This window comes from Chrysochloris asiatica, unplaced genomic scaffold, assembly GCF_000296735.1.
Source record: "Chrysochloris asiatica unplaced genomic scaffold, ChrAsi1.0 scaffold00050, whole genome shotgun sequence".
NCBI classification, from domain to species: Eukaryota; Metazoa; Chordata; class Mammalia; order Afrosoricida; family Chrysochloridae; genus Chrysochloris; species Chrysochloris asiatica.
The window spans coordinates 11,583,002-11,596,230 of NW_006408568.1; the positions used below are offsets into that span (position 1 = coordinate 11,583,002).

Genomic DNA, 13,229 nt, shown 5'->3' on the forward strand with positions numbered 1-13,229 from the left:
CATGGAGGGGAGTGTAATCATGGCAATGAAATGATATATGATAGTATGAATGTAAAGCTAATGTTCTCCCATGTAAAACTATCACATAATTCACAACATTAAAAAAAAAATTGTCAGATTCAAAATGGCCATACTAGTCCATTTTCAGTTTACTGAAAATCCATGTTTAAGCATTCCATTTCAATTTTGACAATTTCCAATATACTTGAGGTGGGAATGTAAAATAGATGTAGTTATTTCTTCAGAAAGTTTGGCAGTTCCCTCAATGTTAACTATAAAGTTGCCATTAAACAAAAGGAGTCCTGCTGTGGCATTGTGGGTTAATGTGCAGGACTGTGAAGTCAGTTTGAACTGCAAGGTCAGCAGTTCAAGCTCACAGGCTGCTCTTTGGAAACCTATACAGGGTTGCTATGGGTTGGAAATGACTCGATTGGCACTTAACAACAAAACATGAAACAAAAAACAAGGCCTACCACTGTTTAATTGATTTCATCTCATAGAGACCCGATAGGTCAGAGAATAACTGCTTCATAGAGTTTCCGAGACTGTAAATCTTTACAGAAGCAGACTGGTACTTTTTTTCTCTTGTAGTGCGGCTGATGGGTTTGATTGCTGACCTTTCAGTTAGCAGACAAGTACTTTGACCACTGTGCCACAGCAACTCTACTCCTAGGTATATAACCATGAGAAATTAAAACTTATATCCATACAATGTTGATAGCAGCATTACTCCTGGTAGCCAATACGTGGAAACAATGTCCATAAACATTGGATAAACAAAATGGGGACTGTGCCTAAAACAGAATATTACATTTTATCCTCACTTAAGGACGGTCTCCTTACCTGACATTTTACAGTTCAAAGACAGTACATCTATTTAAATCACCTTTAAGGCAGTTAAAGGAGCTCTGGTAGTGTAGGGGTTACAAGTTGGGATGCTAACCTCAAGGTCAGCAGTTTGAAACTACCAGCTGTTCCGCGGCAGAAAGATGAGGCTTTCTGCTCCTGTAAAGATTTACAGCCTCGGAAACCCTATAGGGGTCTCTATGAGTGGGAACCGACTCCATGGCACACCACCACCACACCACAGGCAGGTAAGGAACCCTATGTTTAATAGAGAGTGCCTCCCCCTTCTGAGCCCTGGATCTCTCCCATCCCTTCCCTTTCCTTGTCTTGGATGCTAATAAAATTAGACTCCATGGCACACAACCAGCGAGTGAAAGAGGGCAGACACAAAAGGCCATATATTCTACGAATCTATATGAAATGTCCAGAACAGGCAAATTCAAAGAGACAGTAAACTTTTTAGTGGTTGACTAAGGCTAGGAGAGAATGTGGGAAATGGGGAGTGAGTAGTAATGTATAAACAGCTCTAATGTCACAGTGGTTAATGCGCTTAGCTGCTAACAAAAAGTTGGCAATTTGAACCCACCAGCCACTTGATGGGAAAAAGATGTAGCAGTCTGTTTCTGTACAGAAGATAGCCTGGGAAATACTATGGGAAGAGTTCTATTGTGTGATAGAGTCACTGGAATCCTGGAATGGTGCTTTAAGGTAAGCAAGGTCAGTTTGAAATCCAAGGTCAGTGGTTCAAGCTCACCAGACACTACTTGGAAACCCTATACAGGGTGGTCACTATGAGTCAGAACCAAGTTAATGGCACTAACAACAACATAGGGTCACTATGAGTTCAAATAAAGTCAACAGCAATGGCTTTGAGGGGTTTTCTGTGTTTAGTAGTGTGTATAGGGTTTTTGGGTAGGAGATGTTAAAATGTTCTAGATAGTGGTCAAAATTGTACAACTCTGAACATACTAAAAACCACTGAATTGTACGCTTTAAATGAGTGAATTGTATGGTGTGTGTGATATCTGAATAAAGATACTAAAAATGGGGAGAGGCATGCTGAGGGAAAGTTGCACAAAGAAGTAGAAAGAGTTGGGGTCTCTTTACCAGCTAACTCAGTCAAGCCCCTCCCCTAGGTCTACTACTCCACCCTAGGCACTTGGAAGTAGCCCAGTGAATGCTAAAGACCTCGGTGACCTAGAATCTCCTGCATCCCCTTCAACTGCCCAGACCCTGGGCTTCCACAGGACCTGTGAACATAGGGTGAGGCAAAAAGGCCTGGAAGGAAGGGAGACAAGGGCTCCAGAGGACCACTCCAAAATTTCTAGGATAGCTTCTATATGTCCCACTGGCCTCTCTGAATATTCCACAAAAACCCTCCTTTATTAAAGGAGCCTGTGGAGAAAACATGGAAGTTGTCAAGGACTTCATTCTTCTTGGATCAATTATCAATGTTCAAGGAAGCAGCAGTCAAGAAATCAAACGATGTATTGCATTAGGCAAATCTGCTGCACAAGACCTTTTTAAAGTGTTGAAAAGCAAAGATGTCAGCTTGAGGACTAAAGTGCGCTTTACCTAAGCCATGGTATTTTCAATAACCTCATATGCAAGTGAAAACTGGACAGTGAATAAGGAAGACTGTAGAAGAATTGATGCTTTTGAGTTATGGTGTTGGAGGAAACTACTGAAAGTGCTATGGGCTGCCAAAAGAACAAACAGATCTGTGTTGGAAGAAGTGCAGCCAGAGTGCTCCTTGGAGGCCAAGATGACCAAACTTCATCTCTCATACTTTGAACATATTGTCACGAGGGACCAGTTGCTGGAGAAAGGTATCATATTTACTAAGGTGGAGGGTCAGAGAAAAAGAGGAAGACCCCAGAGAGATGGATTGGCAAAGAGGTAGCATCAACAGGCTCTAGTGTGGCAACAAATTGTGAGGTTGGCCCAGGACCAGGCAGTGTTTCATTCTGTTGTGCATAAGGTCGCTGTGAGTCAGTACTGACTCGTTGGCACCTAACAACAACAACAACAACATGGCCCAAACTGAGTCCTGGTGTGGCGCTGTGGATTAATGCGCCAGACTGCAAAGTCAGCAGTTCAAGATCACCTGCTGCTCCTCAGAAACCCTATACAGGATCATTCTTGAGTCAGAGTCGATTCAACGGCACTTAATAACAACAACAACAACGCCCAGTGGTTAAATGCTTGCTACTAACTGAAAGACTGTTGGTTCGAACCCACCCAATAGCTCTAGGGGAACAAACACCTGGTGATTTTCTCCTGTAAAGATTGTTGTTGTTAAGTACCTTCGAGTTGGTTCTGACTCAGAGACTCTGTATAGGATTTCTGAGAAAACATTTGGTGGCTTTGAACTGCTTACCCTACAGGGCCACACCAGGACTCTAGACTAGAAAACCCTATGGGGCAGTTTCATTCTGCTCACATGGGCTCATCAGCACCTAACAGCAATCCTCCTGTAAGAGCAGAGTCATGGAAAAGAAAAGGAAGGTACCTGGGTCCAGGCAGAATTGGGCCTGCCCCCGCACTGCCCTCTGGATCACAGCAGGGTTGGCCAGAGGAGGCAGGAATGAAAACAAGGTCCACAACATGGGGTGAAGGTCCATCGCTGGGTAAACACAGTCCACCCAAGATTCTGGCAAAAATACTGTTTCCTCACCTATGAAAGGACTCCTGGTGTGGTGCTGTGGGATCAGCGAACCACATGATCCGCAATTCAAACATACTACCTGCTCCTCGGAAACCCTGTACAGCATTGCTATGAGTTGGAACCAACTCAATGACACTTAACACCGCCACCACCTATGGAAGGTGGGAAGAGGCAGTCTCTGTGCAATCATTTTATACACTATAAAGCATCCCCTACCCCTACCCCCACCCCCATGAGATGCTGTTACCAACAGGAGCCTTGGAGTTCAGTTCCCTGGTCATCGAGGAAAGGATTCTGGAGAGCAGATGTCTCCAAGGCTATTAGGAGAAACCCCAGAGAGAAAACAAGGCTTTCTGAGAGATCATGGGACACTGGTCAGGCAGCCTCACTCTGTCTAGTCTCAGGCTTGGAGATGAGAGGAATACAGACATTTGCCAGGTGGGACAGGGTGGGGTGGGTTACAGAGAGGCCTCCGCCTCCAGACAGTGCTGCCAGCCAGCCCTGCCCACCAGGGCCAGCCACACCCTGCCCTTTGTCCTTTACAGGAGTAAGTGAAGAAGCGCCTGTTGGAAAAGTTCCAAAGTGAGTTTTCTCCTCAACCAGAACACAGGCTGTCTTGAGTTCTAGGGGGCCCAGAACGGAGCTTGATACCAGCTATGTTTCCTCTACCTCCTCAACACCCCACCCCCACACCCCCACAAGGCATACACAACAAAGGCCACTGAGCCCAAGCCAGCAAGAAGGGGAGACAGTCCCAAGTCTTCCAACCAGGAACCAACTGGGCTTCCAACCAAAGCCCAGGGCTCCCCCAACTGTACCCCAGAGGAGGCCACCACCTTTCTGTCTCCAAGGAGATCCTGCCCGACTCAGGAACTTCCCTCCATCTCTTCTGATGCCAGGTCTGACTTCCCAGATGGCAACTCCTTTATTAATAACTCACTTGCTGGTGTTGGAGAGGCTGACAGTGAGGCATGAGTCATTCCCCAGCTGGCCTTTGGGCAACTGAGGCCCACCAATGCCCACCACCTCAGAGCCTGGTTTACTTTCACAGAACCAAGGCTCTAGGTCACTCCTGAACTTACTCCTAAGTGGACCCACGTGTTAGCTCCTGGGCCCAGGTGCCTTCATACCACAGCCCCTCCCCCAGCTGCCAGGCCCCTCATTCCTCAGTCCACAAAGTACTTGACGTCCCCCACCTGGCACTGAATCTTTTGGGTTCTGCTTTCCCACCCCCTAAATGTACCCGTATCTGAACCTCAGTCCCCCGAGTTCTGACCTGGATTGGCCCACCTGGAGAAACAGTCTAAACCCCAGAGCAGCTCCATGCCCTAAGTCTTCTGGGTCCATGTGCACTTTAAGAAGCCCAGGCCTTCATCCCTAGCCCAACAGAGAGCTCCTGCTACAGGTGAACTAGTTGCACCTGGCTTTGCAGGCAAGGTGACCTCACTTCCTCAGTCTGTAAAAAGGATTACTTGCTGCCTCCTGGGGCTGAAGTGGGGTCAAATGAGGTCACAGGGAAAGTCCCTTCACTTTGGATTTTCCTCTGTGGGGGGTGGGGCACAGGGATCCAGTCCTGGACCCAGGACTCATGCAACACAAGCACGCCTGCCACACCAATGTTCCCACTTCTGCTAAAAGGGCCCAGAGTGTCTCAGAGAAAAAGCACAAGGATTAAAACAAGCCATGCAGTTATGCTAATTAACCGACAGCTGTGGAGGCACCGCTACCAAGTGCAGCAACAAGAGAGAGAGCTCGCCTCACATGAAAGCTCATGGTCAAGTTTGTGTGTATGTTTGTATTACAATTTTAAAAAGTAATAAAGCTCAAGGTCAATGGCTCACTGACATTAAATGGACATAGGAGGTTCAGCAAGTTGAGGACCCCCAACACACACACACCACCCCGCATTTACCATTCAGACCAGCCTGAATTTGTTCATCTGAGAAAGCAGGTTAAGCAAATGAGGAGGAAACCCAGGTCTCAGGGGTTGGCTTGGCCTGGTGGGCATCAGAGAAGCCATCAGTTTAGGTGGGAGCCTGTCACCTGAGGCTGGGAGTCTGTCCAGGGGAGGCAGGAAGGAGCTCAAGCAGGAAACTCTGCAAATTCACCAGGTATGTCCCTAGGGTTGGGAGCTCAGCTTCTGTGCTGCCCACTCAGGGGCCACTGCTGTTCTCAAGATAAAGAAAGGGTCTACGGACATCCTCCCAGTGGGGCAGACTGTCTGCTGATGCATGGTGATTACAGTTTCCTTGTCTAACTCTGTAACTCTGGTCAATGGTACAGAAAAGGAGTCAGCTTGACTACTAGCCAAAAGGCTGGCAGTTTGAACCCACCCAAGCATCTCGGAAAATAGACTTGGTGTTCTACCTCCAAACCTCGGGGAAGTTCTACTCTGCACACACGTGGTCACCATGAGTTGGAATCCAACTGAGGGCCACTGGACTGACTGCAAGGTCGGTTTGAGTCACAAGGTCAGCAGTTTAAACTTACCAGCTGCTCCTCGGAAACCCTATACAGGGTCTAAGTCAGAGCCAACTCCACAGCATTTAACAACAACAACATCAATACCAAACACATGGTTCAGACTGTGTTCTTTTCTCCCTGTAAAACTCACACCCCTCATACACCTCCACCAGCCCCTCTGACAGGATGCAGGAATGCACATCTGCTGTTCAGAGGGCAGAGAGAAGTTTAAAGAACCACTTCCTTGTTTTCTAAGTGGATGACCTTTTCTAAGGGCCCTGGACACCAACACCCAAAAAGCCAACCAAGACTTCAATTTGCTTTGTGGTTCAAGTTTGCTTTTCATTTTGCTCTTCCTTATTTGGGTCAACCCAAGCAGGAGGAAAGAGGAGTTAAAAGACTGACAGGGAGAGTGTTGTGGGAGGCAAAATCTCACCCGGTTTGCACTGCCCCCATAAGTTTCATCCTTGGCACTCCCTTTGAGTTGAGAAGAGCTGCTTTCTAACCTGGGTGCCACAGAACAGCCATGGTCATTCTCTCTGTTCCTCACCCTGTAGGGCTTAACAGAAACGGGGTGTGGAGGTGGATGGGTTAAATTTGGAAAATGGCGCAGTGAGAGGCCTATATATCTAAGCAGTATGTGCAAAGGACTCTGGGGTCTAACTCCCTGGGTTGTGACTTGGGTAGGTTCCTTACATGCTCTATGCCTCAATTTCTCCATCTGAAAAATGGGGTGATGACCTCATCTGGGATCCCTATGCCGTCTACACAAGCAAATTATCACAGTAAATTTCTCTATATGCACCTGGCACACAGTAAGCGCTGTAAACTGTGGGAGATTGGCTGCCTCCTCTTTAGCCTTCATTGTTGTCTTTTAAGACCTGGCTGTGGCTATGTCAGTCACCACTAAACCCACTACTACCAAGGTGATTTCCACCCTATATACGGTTTCTGAGGCTATAAATCTTTACAGGAGCAGGAAGCCTCGCCTTTCATGCATGGAGCACCTGGTGGGTTTGAACTAGTTAGTAGTTTAGTACGTATCCTATAGCACCACCCGGGCTCCTTTGTGGCAGCTGAGGTACTGTTATAATCAGATCCTGAGCATGGGGAGGCCCACTGGGGTGTGACAGACACACCAGTTGGCCTTTGGGTACACCAGGCGCAAGCTGCTCTTCACATCCAACAAACCACACAGAGCACACTTCCAGTTCTAGAGCGAGGCTTTCCTAGAGTCAGTGTTCTGGATGCCACTACCAAGACATACACACCACCATCTGGCCGTGATTCTGTCAGGTTTTAAAGATCTCAGCAGCCAATTAATAAGGTATTACCCTCAACCCAAAACCGGTGAGTCAGCCCAGTCGCTAAGCCCTCCACCTCACAGAACTGGAATCAACACTCACTGGCGTTTCGCAAAACTGAGACTCCTGGAAGGCTCAGTTTTCAAACGGCCACTCTCCCTTCATCTTTCCTTTCTGAGTCCAGGAGCAATGGCATTGAGGGGCTCCTGGGCAGGTCATTCCCCTTTACAAATGGTGGGACCTCCAGCTTCTCCGTTAATTTCCTCATGTTAGCCAAGGCTGTGAGTTCCCCAGGGCAAGGCATATAACACACTTCTTCCTACCTAAGCATCCCTCCTCCAACATTCACTGTACTCACAAGGGTCCTCTGTACCACTATCCTGCATTTATCTTTTCTATCTGGCCAGTTCCTATTCACCCTTCAGAGTCCACACCTCAGATAGCCTCACCTCTGCCAGCCCGGAACCCAACCTCCTCAGAAGGAACAGCAACCCAACAGTCCCTAAAGGTGGTGAATATTCCTTTCCTGGGAAGGAGTGGCAGTGGACAGAGAAACAACCAACCAACCACTCTTCTTGGGCAAGTGTCTTCTTTCCTCATGAGAATGCTGCCCACCTACACTTCTGAAACCAGGGCATTACCCTTCCCACTTTCCTCCCGACTCCAAAACAAGGACAGGCAAGCCCAGTCATGGATTCCCGGTGGACTCTGAGGGCCTGGTTCAGAGTTCACTCCGCTATGGCACAGATCCAGGCCCTGAGAGCCCTTTCCCTCTGGGAATCAGCTACCTCCTGGAAGGGTGACGATGGAATGGGAGCAGGGAAACCACATCCTTCTGAAGCTGCATTCTAGAGAGAGAGGGGCCAGATATGATGCCACTGAGAATGAGGCTTGCAGCAAGCAGATAAGACTTCCAGGAAAGGCCGGAATGCCTGACAATAGCACAATTTCAGTCTGGGTTGGATTAAGCAGCTGCCTGGGGCCAGGGGTCCTGTTCTGGGTCCCTATGGACTCCTCACCCTTCCCCAGGCTGGCCAAATTAAGGCCAATCTAATCTAGAAGCTCAGGCCCAAACTCACTGCCAATTCTATCGGCACCTTAACCGGCACCTTAACCGTGCTCTCAACGCCATTCCTTCATTACCACCACTACTGCCTTATCACTGGGTGGCACATTCATATTTGTTTCGTGAATGAATGAATAACTCTCAGCCAGTCCAACCACTTGGCGGCTGATGGTGCTCAGGGGTCTCTAGGCCCGACTTTTCTAGCAGCCGTAAGTACTTGCACATAATTTCAAGCTGTCCTAAAATGGGAAGTGAAGAGGTCTGGCAGGCGACCCTTCTGACCACGCTTGGTTAGCTCTAAACAGTTATGAAGGTACATCACTAGCCGGCAGCTGTCGGGGAAAGTGCCCAGACCCAATTCCGAGGTCTAACTTTGGGTACTGAATGTGGCCTTGAAATAGGGATATGAGCTTAATCCCTTCTCTTCCTATTGGTGGTCTCTTTGGAACTGGACGGTCCACACAGACCCGCGTGCGAGAGTGAGGGGTAGGAGGGGATCCAAGCCCTCACTCGTCCCTCCTGTAAGAAGTCGGAGGCCCCATTTTTATCGTGGCCTGGCGGCGGCTCCACAAACCACCAACAAAAAAATAAGGCTCACGTGGAGAGGAGGCAACAAAGGCATTTTCCAAAACAGAAAACGCCGGGGCGCGCGGAGTCCGCTTCTCTCCCACTCCGGTTTCCCCAGTTCGGGCGGGGAAGTCCCTCCGGGGGCACCGGGCCTCGGGGACTCAGTCCTCTTCCCCGCCCCGCGAAGGGAACCCAGGCGGACGACGCCGGGGGAGGATGTGATCTGCTGAGCCGACCGACGTGGGGCGTCCAGAGCGGGGAGACTCTGACCGGAGGTTCGCACCTGGCGGCCGGCATCTCCCGTCTCCCCGCCTCGGCTCCCGCCCCAAGGTGCAAGGGGGCCTAGGACCCGGCCAAGGAGGGCTTGGCGTGCAGAGACTGGCACCGAGCCCTGTGGCCAAGGAGACGGGAGACCCCGGATTTAAGCTTAACTCAGACCAAGAAGGAAGCGCAGAGAAGCGCGGGGGCGCCAGAAGGAGAGAAGGCACACTCACTCACTAGCTGCGGCTCGGACCTCGGGAAGGAGTACACGGGGCTTGAGGCGCGGAGACCGAGATGAAGGAAGCGTCCCAGCAGCGTCGAGGAGACGGCAGACTACCCAGCCAATGCTCTGCCGACTTCCTTTTATGCCTCGGCCCGCCTCCCGCCTCCCGCCAGCCCCACCCCGGGCCGGCCTCCCGCCTCGCGCCTGCGGGTTTAAGAAACCACAGAGAAAATTCTTCTGCAGAAACCCCAAGGAGCCAGCGGGGCTCTGGCGCCTACGCTGGCTCCAACGCCACCATAGCTATGGCTCTATTATAGCATGGAGTTGGTGTTGTTAAGTGCCGTGGAATCGATTTCGACCCATAGCGACCCTGTATAGGGTTTCCAAGGAGCGGCTGTTGAGCTTGAACCACCGAGCTTGCAGTTCAAACGACTTTGCAGTCTAACGCATTAGCCCACAGCGCCACCCCAGGACTCCATAGCATGGAGAGGAACCCTAATTATTAGCACAGTAAGAATGGCATTGTTGTTAAGCGCCTTCATTCCAGTGGGTTCCCGCTGATAGCCGCTGTTTAGGGTTTCTGATGAGCTGCTGATGGATTTGAACTGTCAGCCTTGTAGTTAGCAGCCAAGCGCTGATCCTACAGCACTCACAGCTGGCTTTATTTAATAACATGTCAGATCCTCATCCTCAGTTTCCCTATGAGAATAATAGTCATCCGAGGTGGTTACCCACTTCTTCCAGCACTGTAGGGGTAAACTCCAAATTTCAAAATTTTCCCAGACTGTTTTTTGGAGACTCCTTGAGAATGGCAAGGGATTGCCATCTCACGGGATCAGAAAGGGTGGGAAATGTGAGTAAAACACGGAGGATCAAAGAGAATCTGGTCAAGTCACTCAACCAGGAACAGCTGCGTCATTAGCCAAGGAAAATGTAAGGCAACTCACCTCAAAGGAGAAACACATGAGAACAAAAATGAAACAGAAAAGGAAAGCAGGCTTCTGGAAAAGACGAAATAAATAGGACCAAGGAAGTTTCACTGAACATAGGAATAGAAACTGAAATTAAAAACAAAAAAAGACTGGAAGGAAATATAACAGAAAATCATCATATCACTATATATGTAAAATATTAATCTACAGTAAAAAGCTCACAGTATTGTTTTTCTTTCTACTTTTTAAAAATAATTCTTAATTTTCTTAGTGACTGTAGTCATATAAAACTATTATAGTAAAATCAAATAATGGAATGTTGTTGTTGTTAAGGGCCGTCTAGTCGGTTCTGACAAGTCGGTTCATACTAACCCTGTATAGGGTTTCCTAGGAGTGGCTGGTGAGTTTGAACTGCTGACTTGTGGGTTCAAGTCAACTTTGTAGTCCAGTTTATTAACCCACAGTGCCACACCAGGACTCCAAATAATGGAATAATTTGCCATATTTAAGCAACATTATAATTTGAGTCCACCCAGGAGCACCTTGGAAGAAAGGCCTGGCAATCTACTTCTGAACAACCAGTCATTGAAAACCCTGTGGAGGAGAACAAACAAGATGGCGGATCAGGTGGAAGTGCAGTGAGGAGCTCCGTCAACAACAACACAGAATACCGGACCAAGCAGGCTCAGGGGATGGTTCCAGAACTCTGAACCACATATAAAGGAATATTTAGAAGGTTGGAAGGCTTCCAGCTAGGGGAATTGGTAGCAGAAGCAAGAACTCCATTGCTTTCTAATTCAAGATGCTCAGCTGCTCCCGGAGCAAGACCAAGCTGGGGAAGGATCAAAGCAGCCACAGACGCCTGACAGAATCATGGAGATAAGGTGTGAACATTCTGGCGCTTTTTTGGTATCTGTTCATTGGTCTCTCGCTGTCTGCACACCTCCATTCTGGTGACTAGAGGGGGTGCCTGAGCAAGTGGACACTGCACCCCAACTCCCATAGGGTTCCACTACACATGCACACAGATTTCCTCAAAATTTAAAGAGACAGTTTCCACTTAAAACCAAATGGCCAGAGCTGGCCCTGAACTGTTTCAACTAGAAAAAAGGGCTGAAAGGATATTGTGGAGTGGGACAGGCAGACTTAAAGGAAATAGGCCGAAAATTAAATCCTGAGTTACATCACAACAACCAACAGTGGCATCTTGAAATTTCTCAGGAAGACGAGTGAAAAGGGAAGCCTATCTCCTGATCACATCTACCTGGAGACAATCAGAAAGCATAAAAAAAATACCAAAATACACACCCATCTAAGTATTAAGGCCACAGTTAACTCCTGAATATGTCCAAAAAACAGAAGCAGATGACCATATCAGCACATGTCCAGAAATGAGATAAAGTGACTGAGGCAAATGAGCTGGAAGTAGACCTACACTCCATACCGGAAGATGGGCAGGCTTTGGAAATGCCTGAGAAGGAATTCAGAAAAATGATTATAAAATGTATCAAGGATTCATGTTATACAACATGAAGAGGAATCACTAAAGAATTATTGGCATTCTGGAACAGGAAGAATCACACAAGTTCATATAGGAGATAGTTGAAGAGCTTCTGGAAGAAAATTTTCCTAACATCCTGAAACGTGAAAAGATAAGCATTCAAGAACCTCAATGAACCCCAGAAAGGATAGACCCTAAAAGACAATCACCAAGACAAATAATAATCAAGTTTTCCAAAATCAAAGATAAAGGACAGAATCCTGAGAGCAGCTAGTGAGAAGAGAAGTGTAATATACAAAGGCAAGCAAATCAGATTAAGCTCGGATTTCTCAACAGAAACCATGCAGGCAAGAAGACAATGGGGAGACATATATAAAACCCTGAAAGAAAAAAAACTGCCACCCAAGAATCCTCTACCCAGCAAAGCTGTCAATCAAATACGATGGTGTAATCAAAACATTCCAGGATAAGCAGAAGCTAAGGGATTTTGCCAAAGCCAACCCTGCTATGAAAAACATCCTAAAGGAAGTTCTGTGGACTGAGAACCAACAAGAACAGACAACAACTAGAGAATGACGTATGTGGCAGCATCACCTTAAACTCAATCGACAAATGGAAAAGTCAAGAACAGAATAAAATTATAAGAACAGAGGATCTGGGAGGTCAGTCTATGATCAAAACAATTACAATGTGAAAGAAGGTAAACACAGAGGAACAGAGATCCAGGTGGTGGGAAAGTCAGGTAGATTACTGGATAAAATAGACTCTATCTTAAATGGAGGAAAGAACTAATGGAATATAAGGTAACCACAATGGGGTTGGGGTGGAGGGTTTAGTTTGGGTGTTGGGGAGGGCAATACAACAAGGCGGAGGAGACTGAAGAACAAGATAGATAGGGGAACACTGAGACAGGTTTGCATGTCCTAAGTGGGACAGAGGTAAATACTGATGCATGCTCAACTTGGAACAGCAGGGCTCTGGGATACAGGGATCTAGGTATAGCTTGAAGAGGGTAAATAATACTAAAATGCTTGATTGTCTTATGAATACTAGTTTCCCTTGCCTGCTATTGTAGAATATACAGTTGAGTGGCATAGGAAGGAATGTTGGGAACCATGATAAGAGAAAACTTGTAAGCCTATAACTGATTGGAAAACCTAAAAGGGGTTCTACAACTTGTCCAGTGAAATAGGCCTCGTGCAAAGCTTTTACAGAGTATAGGACCTTAGATGGAATCCTGAGTCCCATCCAGAACCGTATGAGGTGGGACATTCACACAAGCAGACCAGCCTGGAACAGCTACAATGACAGAAGATACATCTTCAAAGAAAGATCATCAGGAAAAACCCAAAACAAAAATGTCAGCATGACTGGCTACTACAAGAATAAGCAAGCTGT

At 47.5% G+C, this 13,229-nt stretch overlaps 1 protein-coding gene across 1 annotated transcript in view; it reads right to left on the reverse strand.

Moving 5' to 3' along the window:
* The window catches only part of LOC102827510, an 85,805-nt gene extending 75,442 nt beyond the window's left edge, over positions 1-10,363 (reverse strand). The window contains exons 1-3 of the mRNA XM_006862783.1: positions 10,346-10,363; positions 9,413-9,602; positions 9,019-9,256 (exon numbers count right to left, since the gene is read on the reverse strand). Coding sequence (XP_006862845.1) covers positions 9,019-9,256; positions 9,413-9,602; positions 10,346-10,363 — 446 coding nt within the window. The remainder of the gene's footprint in view (positions 1-9,018; positions 9,257-9,412; positions 9,603-10,345) is intronic.
* Positions 10,364-13,229: the final 2,866 nt, after the last annotated feature.